At 33.5% G+C, this 13,314-nt stretch overlaps 1 protein-coding gene across 6 annotated transcripts in view; it reads right to left on the bottom strand.

Annotated features, from left to right (window-relative positions):
* Window positions 1–11,002: 11,002 nt before the first annotated feature.
* The window catches only part of LOC131071489 (uncharacterized), a 30,963-nt gene continuing 28,651 nt past the window's right edge, over window positions 11,003–13,314 (bottom strand). For 2 of the 6 annotated variants that reach the window (XM_058007382.2, XM_058007398.2), the window contains exons 3-4: window positions 12,647–12,686; window positions 11,003–12,516 (exon numbers count right to left, since the gene is read on the bottom strand). In XM_058007382.2, the coding sequence (XP_057863365.1) occupies window positions 11,230–12,396 (1,167 nt within the window). In that variant the 5' untranslated portion in view covers window positions 12,397–12,516; window positions 12,647–12,686 and the 3' untranslated portion in view covers window positions 11,003–11,229. Of the gene's footprint in view, window positions 12,517–12,617; window positions 12,687–13,314 lie in introns of all 6 variants that reach the window. The other 4 variants (XM_058007412.2, XM_059218678.1, XM_058007375.2 and 1 more) reach the window with 2 other exon arrangements.

The raw sequence follows: 13,314 nt of genomic DNA, 5'->3' as shown, positions 1-13,314 counted from the left end.
CATATTTCTCCAATATAATACTGAACTATGACTTTGCCATACAAGACTCAAGATCAGTGACCACTGAAGTGTGAGATTTTTTAGATGTGAATCAGGATTTGTGTCAAGATAGTAGCATGGAGTGGCTGAAATTGAACAAGAGATTCCAAACCAAAAGAAGATGCATCTCGATGTGAGCTGACATCGGAGTGATGACATGTGTCCTCAATGTTGTTGTCATGATCAAGGAGAGATTCAACAAATAAAAAATAAATGTCTGATAGGATTATATCTCGCTCATCAAGAGGACGAGAATGAACCAACTGAAGAGAACTGGATGTAGCATTTAGAGATGTCAAGATCTTTGTCAAACTAGCTAGTAGAGGTGTCTAAATAGCTACCAATATTGGAGGTGTAGAAAGAGGAGAAGCAGGAAGAGATGTCTCTATGTAATCAAGACAATCAAGACTCTTCTAATAAGCGATTTCCACTTTAGTGTCATCATCATACATAGGACCATCATCATAATCAAGGGAGAGAAGTATGTCTATAGTTGGATCATCTGGGAATGAAGGTTCAGTGGGATCTCCATACATGTCCCATAAAGTGGCCCAAAGAGTGCAAGGGCACTCAATGTGTGATAGAGCCCATGACGTGCGGTCCCCAACACTTAAACCAATTACTCCTAAGACTTGATCATTTATACTTTCCCATGTAGATTTCTGCCAACGTGTACTCGATTTGGGAATAAGCTCATACAAATGTGGAAATGGATGAATCCATCAATAGTGCTTTAGGATTCCATCATGCCAAGACTTGTAGTTTCCTTCTTCCAAAGTGATGACAAATGAATGATATTTTATTCCCATTTTCACCTTAGATTACTCCCTTTTAGAACTTTATTTAGTTCATTTATGCATAAAAGAAATTAAGAGAGAACCCCCAAGACAATGGAAAATTATATTCTAAAAAAAACAAAAATTGCAAGTTAATAGAAAAAAATTTAAAACAAAAAGAATGAAAACTATTCTATTACCAGATTGATAATTTACAAGAAATGAAATTACAATATGAAACCTCTTGAAGAAAAAAGAAAAAAGAAAGATGAAGATATTTGGAATAAAGAAAAGTCACAAATTTGAAAACAACAAATTGAAAGCAACCAATCAATCAATAGTTTTTCCAAGCCACGAGAATACAACTGCCAAAAGCACCTATAAAACAGGGAGAAAGAAGGAAAGACTGCGCTAACAGTTTCCTTCTCTTTTGTTATATATTTGACAAGAAGCAATGGAAGATAGAGCCTAGGCTCTATACAATGGTATGATTGGTAACCTCTCCTAGTTATACTCTATCTTCATAATCTTCATCAATAAACTTGAATACCTGGTATTTTGATTATATGCATGTCAAAGCCTAGATGGTTAATGGTTTGTTTTCAAGCATTTTACTTATTCATTGATCTTTGATATCTTCATGACTTTCTAAATATATTTTCTACGGTGATTCTCCTCCATTATGTTTTCAACAAATGGGAAGAACTCATATTCAGGTTGCATATCAATTCGAGAAGGATTTCCTAATGACTCATTTTATATATTCTCTCCAAGATGGCCTTCAGTATTAGTTTGAACTGAACCATTCGCCGATGTTCTACCAACACTTTCAAATGTGAAAGATTCTATTTTCAGAGAGGGAAAAGGCATCAGTAAGTGTTCATTTTTTATCTCTTGATCACTTATATCTATAGAAGATTGTCCAATAGTTGTTGTAGCTGAAGCAGAACCGATTGTTGTGTTTATTTCAATATTCAGTAGAAATTTATGAATCACCATCATCACTTTCAACATATAAATGATACAATTACAACACATTTTGTGACACGGGATTTAATCATGGAAGGAGTCGAAACATTTTCGAATAAATCTTTTTCACTGAGAATTGTGAGGTTTTGAAAATTTTGAAACATTTCCGAATAAATCAAAATTTTGTGGAAGACGCTAGAACCCCCTGCTCCAGTGATGGTGAGGGTAGCTTTGATGACAGAAACGAGAGGTGCCGCTTTTGTCAGCTCCTTTAGTTCATCTGGGGATTTTGTTGTGGGGGCTCTCGAGAGTTTTGTTGCAGCAGACTTGGTAGTTGGCATTGCTTTTTTCGAGGGTTTTTCTAAGGATTTGGAGGCCCTGTGGGAGTCTTCTTGGAGCAAGGAGGTTGTTGATTGTAAAGAAGATGATCTCTTTTCTCCTTTATCTGCTTTTGGTGATGGGATTGATGTGTTTGGGGTTTCTCTTAATGATGAGGATGAGCTCTTTTCGACATTTTTGGAAGGTCAATTGAAGAAAAAGAGGGCTTTGAGTTCAGATCTAGAAGCTTTTGATGGTGATAAGTTTTTAGGGTTGAAAAAAGGGTTTATTTCTTCTTCCTTGAAAGATACTTTTCTTCAAAAACGAGACATATTTCTATGGATGAGTCTAATCCCTCCCCTCCTTCCATGGAAGAACATGGGTCTCTATCTCAAATTGTGAAGGATGAGACGTTTGGCTATCTTTCTTTGGAGAATGCTTTTAAGAAAGGTGTGGTTGTTGATTCAGGGGGTTATAGTCTCTTCTTGTGGCAGAGATGAGTTGAATAATGCTAGTCCTAAGGATGTTGCTCCTTCCCCTTATGCTTTGGAGCAAGTGCTTATTCTTGGCGATGGAGGGATGGTGGTTGCCTTCCTTCCCGTTGATGTTGCCATTTCTTCCCCAAATGATCTGAAGGAACCTTGTGATTTGGCATGTGAGGCAATTGAAACTCTATCCCCTAGGTCTCTTTTGGGACATACTTGTTTTAGTTCCAATGAACCTTTTGAGATTAGTGAGTTGGTTGAGGGGCTCTCTTGTAGGGATATTTTGTGGTAATCATTCCAATATCCATATTGTGCATAGATGGATCCTTCGGATCTAGAAGCTTAATGGTCAAGTTGAGGTAAGTGTAATGTTGAATGGCTCCTTTCTTTTTTCTTTTTCTTATGAGGAGGATTGTTTTAGGGTTCTGCATGATGGCCCTTGGTTTTTGGGCATGAATTGTCTTTGTATTTGAAATTGGTATCTTAGTTTTAACCCTCTAAAGGAAATTCTCAAGTTTCCTATCTGGGTTCATTTGCCAAGTTTTCTTTTGGAGTTTTGGAAAGAAAACATACTCATCAAGCAATTGTTGTTTGCTAGAATTTGGGTTTATGTGGAGAAAAACCAAGTGCTCCCTACTCATATTACCATTGCCTCTAAGTTTGGTAAGTGGGTGCAATAGATTGAATTTGAGGACTCTAATTATTTGTCATTCTTGTGATAAAGTGGTCCATGCCTCCACTGCTTGCTTGAAAGATAAGAATAAGCCTTTTGTCTGAAAAATGAAGGATCAAATCCCTTTAATACTATGGAGTCTTCATTTCCTTTCGTTCAAGTGGTTGAAAAAGTTGATATTAAAAGGAAAACCACTATGGATTGTGTTGCAAGGTGTGCGCCCTTGATCTCCTTGTGTTGTGCAATGTAGCGCTCAAGATTGTGACATGTCTTAACCGCCTCCTATGGATTCTATAAGTCTAGTGGTTGTATCAGGCATTAACAGGTCGATATTTCAGTGCAACGACAATTGCATTTGTAACAAGTGGTATCAGAGCTTGGCCACGGGTTCAAACCCCTCGCTTGCGCTGGGGGGGGATTGTTGCAAGGTGTGTGCCCTTGGTCTCTTTGTGTTGTGCAGCGCAACGCTTGGGATTGTGACATGGCTTAACCGCCTCCTGTGGATTCTATAAGTCTAGTGGTTGTATCGGGTATTAATAGATCGATATTTTGGTGCAATGACAACCACACTTGTAATAAATTGTTCTATGAAAGAGTTGGAGGAAGGTCCTTCCAATGATTTTGTGACTCCATTGTTTCAAGAAATTTAGATTCAGGGAGAAGGACCCTAGCTCTGAGTTAAAGCAAATATCCTTGGATCATTTTTTCAAACCACCTCGACTTTGAGTGGATCTACCCTGTCTTTTAACAGGCCTGCTATTTGATTTTGTTTTGCCTTGTTTCTTTTGTCTAGTTGTTGTTATGCTATTTTTGTTTGGTGTTTTGTGGGTCTAATGCTTCTTCTTTTTCTCTATACAAAGAACCATGATCCTTTCTAATTTCCTACTTATCTAATAAAAAACATAAAGAAGTATACTCCAATTCATAGATTACGAATATCAGAATATCATTCTTTATTTCTCTCCAAAATTAAAGAGTTTACAGAAATGAAAAAACTCACTATTTCTCTCCAACTCTTTTCCCAACACTTAGTTAAAACTGAACAGGAAAAAAATCCCCTCTATGACGAAAAATTTAGATTAAATAATCCGGGTAGACCCTTTCAGTTCCCATAACTATTTCTTGAAAATCATTCTCAAAAATAAAATATATTCTTGGGTAGACCCTTTCAGTTCCCATAACTATTTCTTGAAAATCATTCTCAAAAATAAAATATATTCTTGAGATTTCCGTGCACATCATTTAACTCGTTAAAATGAGTTAAAACATGACAGGCATATGCTTGTCAAGTGATTTCATCAATCAAAATGTTGTCTGGAGATAATTCTTAAATATCACTTGATCATCAACTAAGTTTACTCCCACATGGACTTGTCTTCACAAAATATCTAACACTGGCTAGACATATCTTTCACATGCAAACAATCTTTAGCAATATTTCTATTTCATCTTCTGTCACTGGATCTCCATGCACCGAAATGGCCATGGAAATGCCCTCTACAATCCATGCACTTCGAATTCTTTGTTGATGTTATAGCTTCCATTTGGCCTCCATTCAGGAAGTCATCTGAAGTTTAAGATTGTTGCACATGATTTGACATTGTCACACGACCATAATCAACTAGTTTCATATGCCTAATGCCAAAAGCTATAAGATTATGAGCAACCCATTACAAGCAGCCAATAGAGTCTTTCTCTCTTCGAAGATGCCTATTTAGGGAAAATATTGTCATCAAGCACTTCCGTCAGTTATAAAATTCTACTTAATAATCACTCTCCCAATACTATGAATGAATCCCATTTGCTTTGCAAAAATATTTGCCACCCTCTTTGAAGGTATACTTCACTTCAATAATAAACAATAGGATAATTATGCAAATCAAACCATCATTATATAAATCAACCAAAAAGTTTGTATCATATAAAATTGTATAAACAATATTTAATCAACTATTTCTACAAAAATAAGAGTGGTATACAATACAAAGTATTTTTCCTCTTTTTTCTAACCTTTTATAAATGAATAATCCATCTCATATATAGAAGAAACAACAAAGATTTCTCTTATAGGTGGGTGACACTTGTCACAATATCATCTGCTTAAAAACCCACCTGGAGATGGATGTGTGAAAACCTCACTAAGAAATCACAAATTTGTTCATGTCATTTCCATGTTCAATTAGAGAAAAAATAAAAAAGTGTCTTCTTGCACTGATAACCACCAAAGTTTTTGGCACGTAGGATAATAAAAATCCTACAAATTACTAAATCGATAGCCAAGAGATTGCTTGAGGGCCACCAAGACTTGGAAACTCAATAAAGGTTTTATGTTCTTTGTCTTGTTGGATTGAACCAACTACACTAACATTGGAGTGGGTGGGTTAATGCTAGATGAGATATCATTTTATTTTCAAAAGGTCCCAATACTTCTAGGCCACATGATTCTAATGAAGTCTCTCAAGAAATCTAAGAGAAAAAAATGTATGAACTTTGATGGAGTGGCTCTTAGAGTTCATGGAAGCTAAGGATGTATTTTTTACACATATAGTTGGATGTTGGATCCATCCACAATAAGCTCTCCCAATTATTTTTCAAATTGAAAATATTTGACTATGCCAATAGAAAATGCAATCTTACAAATTGCCTTAATGGAATTCAACGTAATGTTGCCAAGAGTAGTATTTTATGTTCATTGCCTCATGAGACCAAATTGACTATGTCAAAACTTGAGGTGGGTGGGTGAATACTAGAGGAGGCCCCATTTTGTTTCCCAAGTGTTTTGATCCTTTTAGACTATACATTTTCGGCAAAGTCTCTTAAGAGACCTAAGAGCAAAAAAATGTCGAACTTTGACAAAATGATTCTTAGAATTTGCAATGTTTGGAAATGTTTTGTTTAGACCTACAACTAGATGTGAGATCCTCCATAATAACCTATCTTATTTTTTCAACTCAAAATCATTTCACTATGCCAACAATGAATGCATTCTTTCAAAATGCCTTAGTCTTGTTTGGTTTTCTATTGTCAAGACATATTTTATGTTCTTTAAGTTGTGGGACTAATGAACAATTCCAACATGTTGTGGTAGATAGATGAATACTAGAGGAGGCATCATTCGTTTTTGAGCTGCCACATATACACTAACTTGGTCAAATCAAAATGCAAGCCCATATAGGTGCTCGTGTACTTGCTCATCAACCAATGACTACTCAATACCTTAGCTCAAGTGTCAAATAGGTGGTCACGTGAATCATAAAATATACCAATCCAATAGCTAAATGGCTAAATGCAAAGGCAATCTTATGCCTTTTGTCATTTAGTTGTAGAACATAAAGAACATTCACAATCACTTATAACCAATGTGCCAAGATAAAGAGGTTGGTAACTAGTCACTAGATAGCTAAAGAAACATGACTTAGGTTATAAAAAATGGGAAATAGAAAGTTAATGAATAATATAATAAAAATGTTAAGGCAAAGGGAAAGGGTTAAGCATTTCTAGAACAAGGTTGACATGATTACAACTTGAAGCTCAATAAATACACAAACATTTCAGCAAACTAACATAGGGGTGAGGAGAAAACACAAGTACATTGATATATGGTTAAGTAAAGGCATAAGATAGGTCCCTAATTAAATTCTCTTAGATCAATTATTAATAGATCTAATAGAGCATTGTTAAGAGCCAAAACTAGGTTAATACAAGATTGGGTGTCAAAAAAATCCATTATAACTTTATAGAATATGCACCATTAGAACCTTGAACCTATGTCCATATAAATCAATGACATATATGTCATTAGACCTTTCATGCAAAATTCATACAATCACAATTTATAAGCCAATATCAATCAACAATGATGCATGATACACCCTTCAAATAAAAAACCTATACAACTCAATGACATAATCATCATTAGACCCTTCATGCAAAATCCGCACAATCATCATGCACAAAAATCAATACCATTCGACCACAATGTATCAACAAGAACACCAGGGACACCATAAGAGTTTAAATTAACCTTCAACAAAAATCCATACAAAAAATGACATGTGCCATTAAAACTTTTTAAAAAAACTCATATGACACAAAGACATATATTATACCTTTCATATTAAAGTTATGATTATGCACAAGATTGAAAGTCACTAATCATGATATATGAATAAGAAGGTTATGCACACAAACACATGAGTTTAATGTACACTAGCCATGATGCATGTTTCGCTCAAAATGCATGACACTTGTATGATTATGTCATATATGTCATTCAATCCTTATGTACACCATATGCATATGAGAGATAGTGATAAAGAGATGGAGATAGAGAAAAAGATCTATATAAAAGCCATGAAAGCATGCATAATGTCATTAAAATGTCATATATAGTGCCATGAGGCCAATATTGCCTATAAGACTAATAAATGTCATAATATAAATTGTTATAAACATGTCATAATGACATACAAATTGCTTTCATCTATGTAGCAAAGATTACTAATGAAACATTCAACTTCTCTTTACCTAACTAGAACATAAGTTGTCATAAACATGTCATAAAGACATACAAAATGCTTTCATCTATGTAGCAAATACTACTATGATACATTCAACTTCTCTTTACCTAACTAGAAGGTGAATGCATTGTTTTGATCTTGTGTTGCCCTCACTATTTTGGAGCTCAACTTATATTCAAAAATCATAAAATTAATATTAAATCAAGTCCTATAAATAAACTAATATTATTTTAAAATGACATAAAATAATATACACTTACAACAAACTTGTAGTCTAGTTGTTCTTTCCTATGACACTCAACATCATTGAGTGGTCTATCCTCAAACATGAGTGCTTGCATCAATATTTACAATAACAAAAGCACTATTTATTGATTATTTGCAAATACCTAATTATGTCAATTGAAACAATAATAAATTAAATGAATACATTCATACTCATACATCTATTAAAGACATAAGGATGAAATTATTGGACCAACACTAACATCCAATTTTTCTTATAGACTAGGATGTGTGATAGCTAAACTCATCAACTAAACAAACAATTATAGATTTAATTGGGAAACTCAAGTACACAAACAATAACGATATATTTTACATAATAAAAATTCAAAACATGTTATGACATACCTCAATAAAACCTATCACAAATAATGCTATGAATAAGTAGGCTAAATGATGTTGTAATGTTCATATATTCAACAAAAAATTATATTTTCAATTATTTAGCATCATTTCAAATATAAATTGACTACTAATTTATTGTGAAATATTACAATTTTATCTCTAAAATAGATGAGATCATAAAATTTGATATTGAAATGGTCAATGATTAAAATATATAATTAAAAATTAATTTTACAATTACAAATCAATTTACATATTGAAATGAAAATATAAAATTAAAATAATAATTAAAAAAATTATTATAAACACATACAAATTTCAGATGGAACATTGATTTATATTTAATCACATTTCAATGAAAGATTGTGAATGCCATACAGTCATACAAGATTCTACAATGTATTGAAGATTTCATGTAAAATTCTCCATCTATGGATTGAGGAAGGGGATGTAGATTTTTATATTTTTAGATGAAAAATTAACTTAATTTAATAACCTGGATTTTTAATTAAAAACAAAATTACATGATCTTCGATTTATTCCATTTAAAATATGTTAACATAGATCAAAGAATTGAAAAATCTAATTTTTAAATAAGCGAGAGATTGACTTTTCAACATGACATTGATTTTAAACATCCACAACTCTATCACAAACAAAACCAAATTAATTCTCCAATCTAAAATTTAGATATATATAGAATAAGAATTTTAATCACCATTTTTTATTTTCAATTTATATTACATTAATTAAATAAACCGCTAATATATCTACTGACGTGAACATGTGATTATGCTGAAATTGACCCTTGCCCTAATACTTCTTGTTGTTTTGAGTAATATCTGAAATTCAGACCAAAAAAACTCTATAATTTTTGGTATCTAATTACAACATGAACAATAAAAGCACATTATTTTTGTCTAGTGTATAAATGTAGTTGACACAAAATACAACATATTTTCATCATGTTTTGGTCTACATCAGTTTCATCTAGGGGAAGAGCACCAGAAGCCATCATAGCTAACTTTGCGCATCCACAGATCTTAAACGGTACATTGGATTTGATTTTTTTTTTTTAGTTGTCTTCGTATGCGACTTAACTGCTTATAGCTATTGATCTGGCTTCTGGGTAATAACAATGCACTCTGTGGAATCAGTTATGCACACAAAGGTCAAAAAGTACACATTTCAAAGTGTCGCCTGATACCTAACTAAAGATGTACCAGTAACCGTCAACTCAAAATCGCTAGTACTTGTTGACAAATGTCCCAATAGTGGTGCACAAATGTTCCAATAGTGGTGCACAAATGGGCCAATTAATTACAAAAAATGATCGGCTATTGGTACAAAACAAATTTATTAATGGTGTTTTCACTATGACGCCTATTGGGAGGTCAACATGACAATAAGATAATGGTTATTGGAACTATGTTATATATTGGTGCTCTTCTCTTAATTTTCATCACATAAAAAACGATATAAGAATTGTGGGAATTCATGGAACAGAACTGTGTTATAAACAAGATGTGTAAAAACTATCATCCTGCATATTATATATATCAAACAAATTCACTCACCATAACATGGTAGATATAAAGGAAATGTTCATAATATATAGGCAATGTTAAGATTTGGCATGCCTCCAAAAGGAAAATCCCATTATCAACTTTGACTAACTCATCCAAATAGTTCATGCCCAAAGCTGTGATATTTTTGTCCTTTGGTTGAAATATTTGTAAATTGTTGGAATTTTGTGCCCTGTTCTAACTTAAATGATAAGGCGATTCTCTAACACATTATCACGTTAAGTATTACAGGTTTTAACAAACTGCTTGTTTGTTTAGTTCAAGCTAAAACAAAGCTTTCATTTTTATCATATGCAAGTAGCTCAAGCAAGGTTTGTGTATTGTATAAGGAGATACCAGGTCACAGTTAATGCACACTGTGAGAGTTACACCACCTTGACATCAACCCTCACAAGTCTGGTTGAAGATAATCAACAAATCTACTACAATTACAAGATCTACATGTCGATTTTTTTTGCGTTAAGGCGCACACAATTCTACCTACAGAATCAATCACATACATCATTTTGTCTATCTAGTTAGACATGCTTTGAGCCTTTGACCATATAAATAAAAGAGCAGAGGCACAGCACACAAGTGCATAAATGATAAAAAAAATTAATGTACATAGAAAATGGAAGCTGGGAGAGAAAAACAAACCTGGAGAAAAAAAATTAAATGTGCCTTGTGCAAGCAAAATAGCATATGATAGATGTTTTTGATAAGGTTGACCCTTGTAAAAAATTAATATTATGTTTCAATATCCTCTGCAAGTTCATCTCAGGTCCAGACTGCAAGTACAATATTTTTCACATTTATTGTTATCTTATGTCCAATCTAATTATAACAAATTGCAGTATTCATTGCATCCATGATGTTAATTGTTACCTCCCTAAACTTACAGTAACCTTTCAGTTGAGGGTAAACTTGCAATTACTTTCTTCCATGACTATATAACAGAACAATTCAAAGTACAAAGAAGAAAATGAAAAATGTTTAATGCTACAGAACTTTGAAGCAAACAAGGTTAAGAATTGTCATTTTTTTGCATTTACATTTCAGAGGAGGCTAAGAAGAAATTATTTATTTCAATAGTTACAGGGTCTATATGCTAATTCTAACTTAGCCAAATCATTTTTGATCCACTACTGAGCCAGATTACCATCGTTGATTCAGTCATTAACATCTCTTCTCAAAGACCTTTCTGTCATTGTTAGAAGTTTAGAACTCTAATTCCCTCTATTAAACAATGGCTTAATCTACTAAGTTTGCCTCTTTAAATTTTTCAGTAACATTTTCCACAGAATGATCAATCTGAGGGCTTTTCATTTCCTTCTGCTCAGCTTCTTTCAGTCTCTCCAAAATATCTGCCTTCTCTGCCAAAATTACCTGCATTTTGGCATCCAACTTCTCCAACTTCCTTCTCAGCTTGTCTGCTGAATTTCCACTTTTTCCTTTGTCCTTATCTGTTTTAACTTCGGCCTTATCTTGGTGCTTTCTTTTCTTGTTCTCTCCACTTTCAACCAGAGTCCCTATATCCCTTTCCATGGCATGGTCCGGATCCTTGTCCTTATCCTTCTTCTTCTCTTTCTTCAATCTTTTATCCTCCCCTAAGTCCTCAGCATTCTTTTCCTTGGCACCATCCTTGTCTTTTTTCTTGTATTTCTTCTCTTTATCCTCACCAATTTCCTCACCATTATTTTCCTTATCTGCAGCTTTGTCCTTTTTCTTTTCTTTCTTCTTTTCCTGGTCCTGATCTGTACCCTTCTCCTTCTTTTCCTCACCACTATCCTTATCCTTTTTCTTCTCTTTTTTCTTTTCTTTATCCTCGCTCTTGCCCTCATCATTCTTTCCCTTGTCTTTTTTCTTTTCTTTCTTCTTTTCTTGGTCATTATCTGTCTCCTTGTCCTCATCGTTGTTTTCTTTAGCACTGTCCTTGTCCTTTTTTTTGTCTTCCTTCTTTTCCTTACCCACAGTCTTATCCTTTTTCTTTTCTTTCTTCTTTTCCTGGTCTTGATCTGTCTCCTTATCCTCATCATTCTTCTCTTTAGCACTGTCCTTGTCCTTTTTCTTGTCTTCCTTCTTTTCCTTATCCACAGTCTTATCTTTTTTCTTTTCTTTCTTCTTTTCCTGGTCTTGATCTGTCTCCTTGTCCTCACCCTTCTTTTCTTCAGCACCATCCTTGTCCTTTTTTTTGTCTTTCTTCTTTTCCTTATCTGAGGTCTTATCCTTTTTCTTTTCTTTTTTCAATTCTTTATCCTCATTCATGTCATCAGCATTCTTTTCTGTATCTATGGTCTTATCCTTTTTCTTTTCTTTCTTCTTTTCCTGATCATGATCTGTATCCTTCCCCTTGTCCTTTGTTTCTGCATGCTCAGGCGCTCTATCTTGACTCTTCACTTCCATGTCTACAGGTTCCATAATTCCACTTCACTTTTTCTCGTCCTTTGCCAATAAAACTATCAAAATGCTTCGTCTAGGTTGATCAATCTGTGACTATTCCAATTCATGCAAATAATTGTTGTTGTAGTTCACACATACCTGGCAAGCAATTCAAATTAATGTTAAGCAAAAACTGCATGCCAAAGCCTGATTACAGTCCATAAAGAAAGACCCTGCATGACATTTACATCAAATATTACCCCTAGTTAGATGTAAAAGAGAATCTTGCCTTTGTAGTTATAGTTTTGTTGACCAGTAATGTGTATATTCTGACAATAAACAAGAATTAACCATTTAGGAATTGGATCAAGTTTAATCATTAGGAAATAGATGATATTCTATCAAGAAAGAACAAAATACCGAATCCTTGATATTTCACTGAAACAAAACATTATATGAAGATGTTTTAGGATAAACAAGAATAGCTAGATTTTGAATGCAAAATTTTAAATTCAAAGAGAGCAAATATTGAAGATTAAGAAATCTATAATCTAAATATACCAAAAATTATAGTGTGCATAATAGTAAGGATACTGATGAGCTAGAGTCAAGTCTGTAAAATAGCTAAATCCATAGCAACAAAAGTTGAGCCTCTTGAACATGCTTATTATGACAAATAGATGATTTAAATAATTGTGTTAACATCAAACACTTTAAAACCTTCCTAATTCCAATGTGTATCAACCTTCACTCTGGACATTATCTTTGTTCTCATTGAAAGCCTTTCCACACATTCTCTAGTCTCAGTTGCAATTCATAACTTTGAGTTGTCAAAACTTCTTTTCACTATGGATGACGATTGGATTCAGATAGTCGTTTGAAAATTGACTGTTTTGCATTACATTTTAATACTGTTTAAATTAAATTTGATTAGAAGAAACTGAGAATTTAAACAAA

This window comes from Cryptomeria japonica, chromosome 1 (genome assembly GCF_030272615.1).
Source record: "Cryptomeria japonica chromosome 1, Sugi_1.0, whole genome shotgun sequence".
NCBI lineage: Eukaryota > Viridiplantae > Streptophyta > Pinopsida > Cupressales > Cupressaceae > Cryptomeria > Cryptomeria japonica.
The sequence above is the reverse complement of the archived record's forward strand: the minus strand, read 5'-3'. Positions and strand labels throughout refer to the sequence as shown.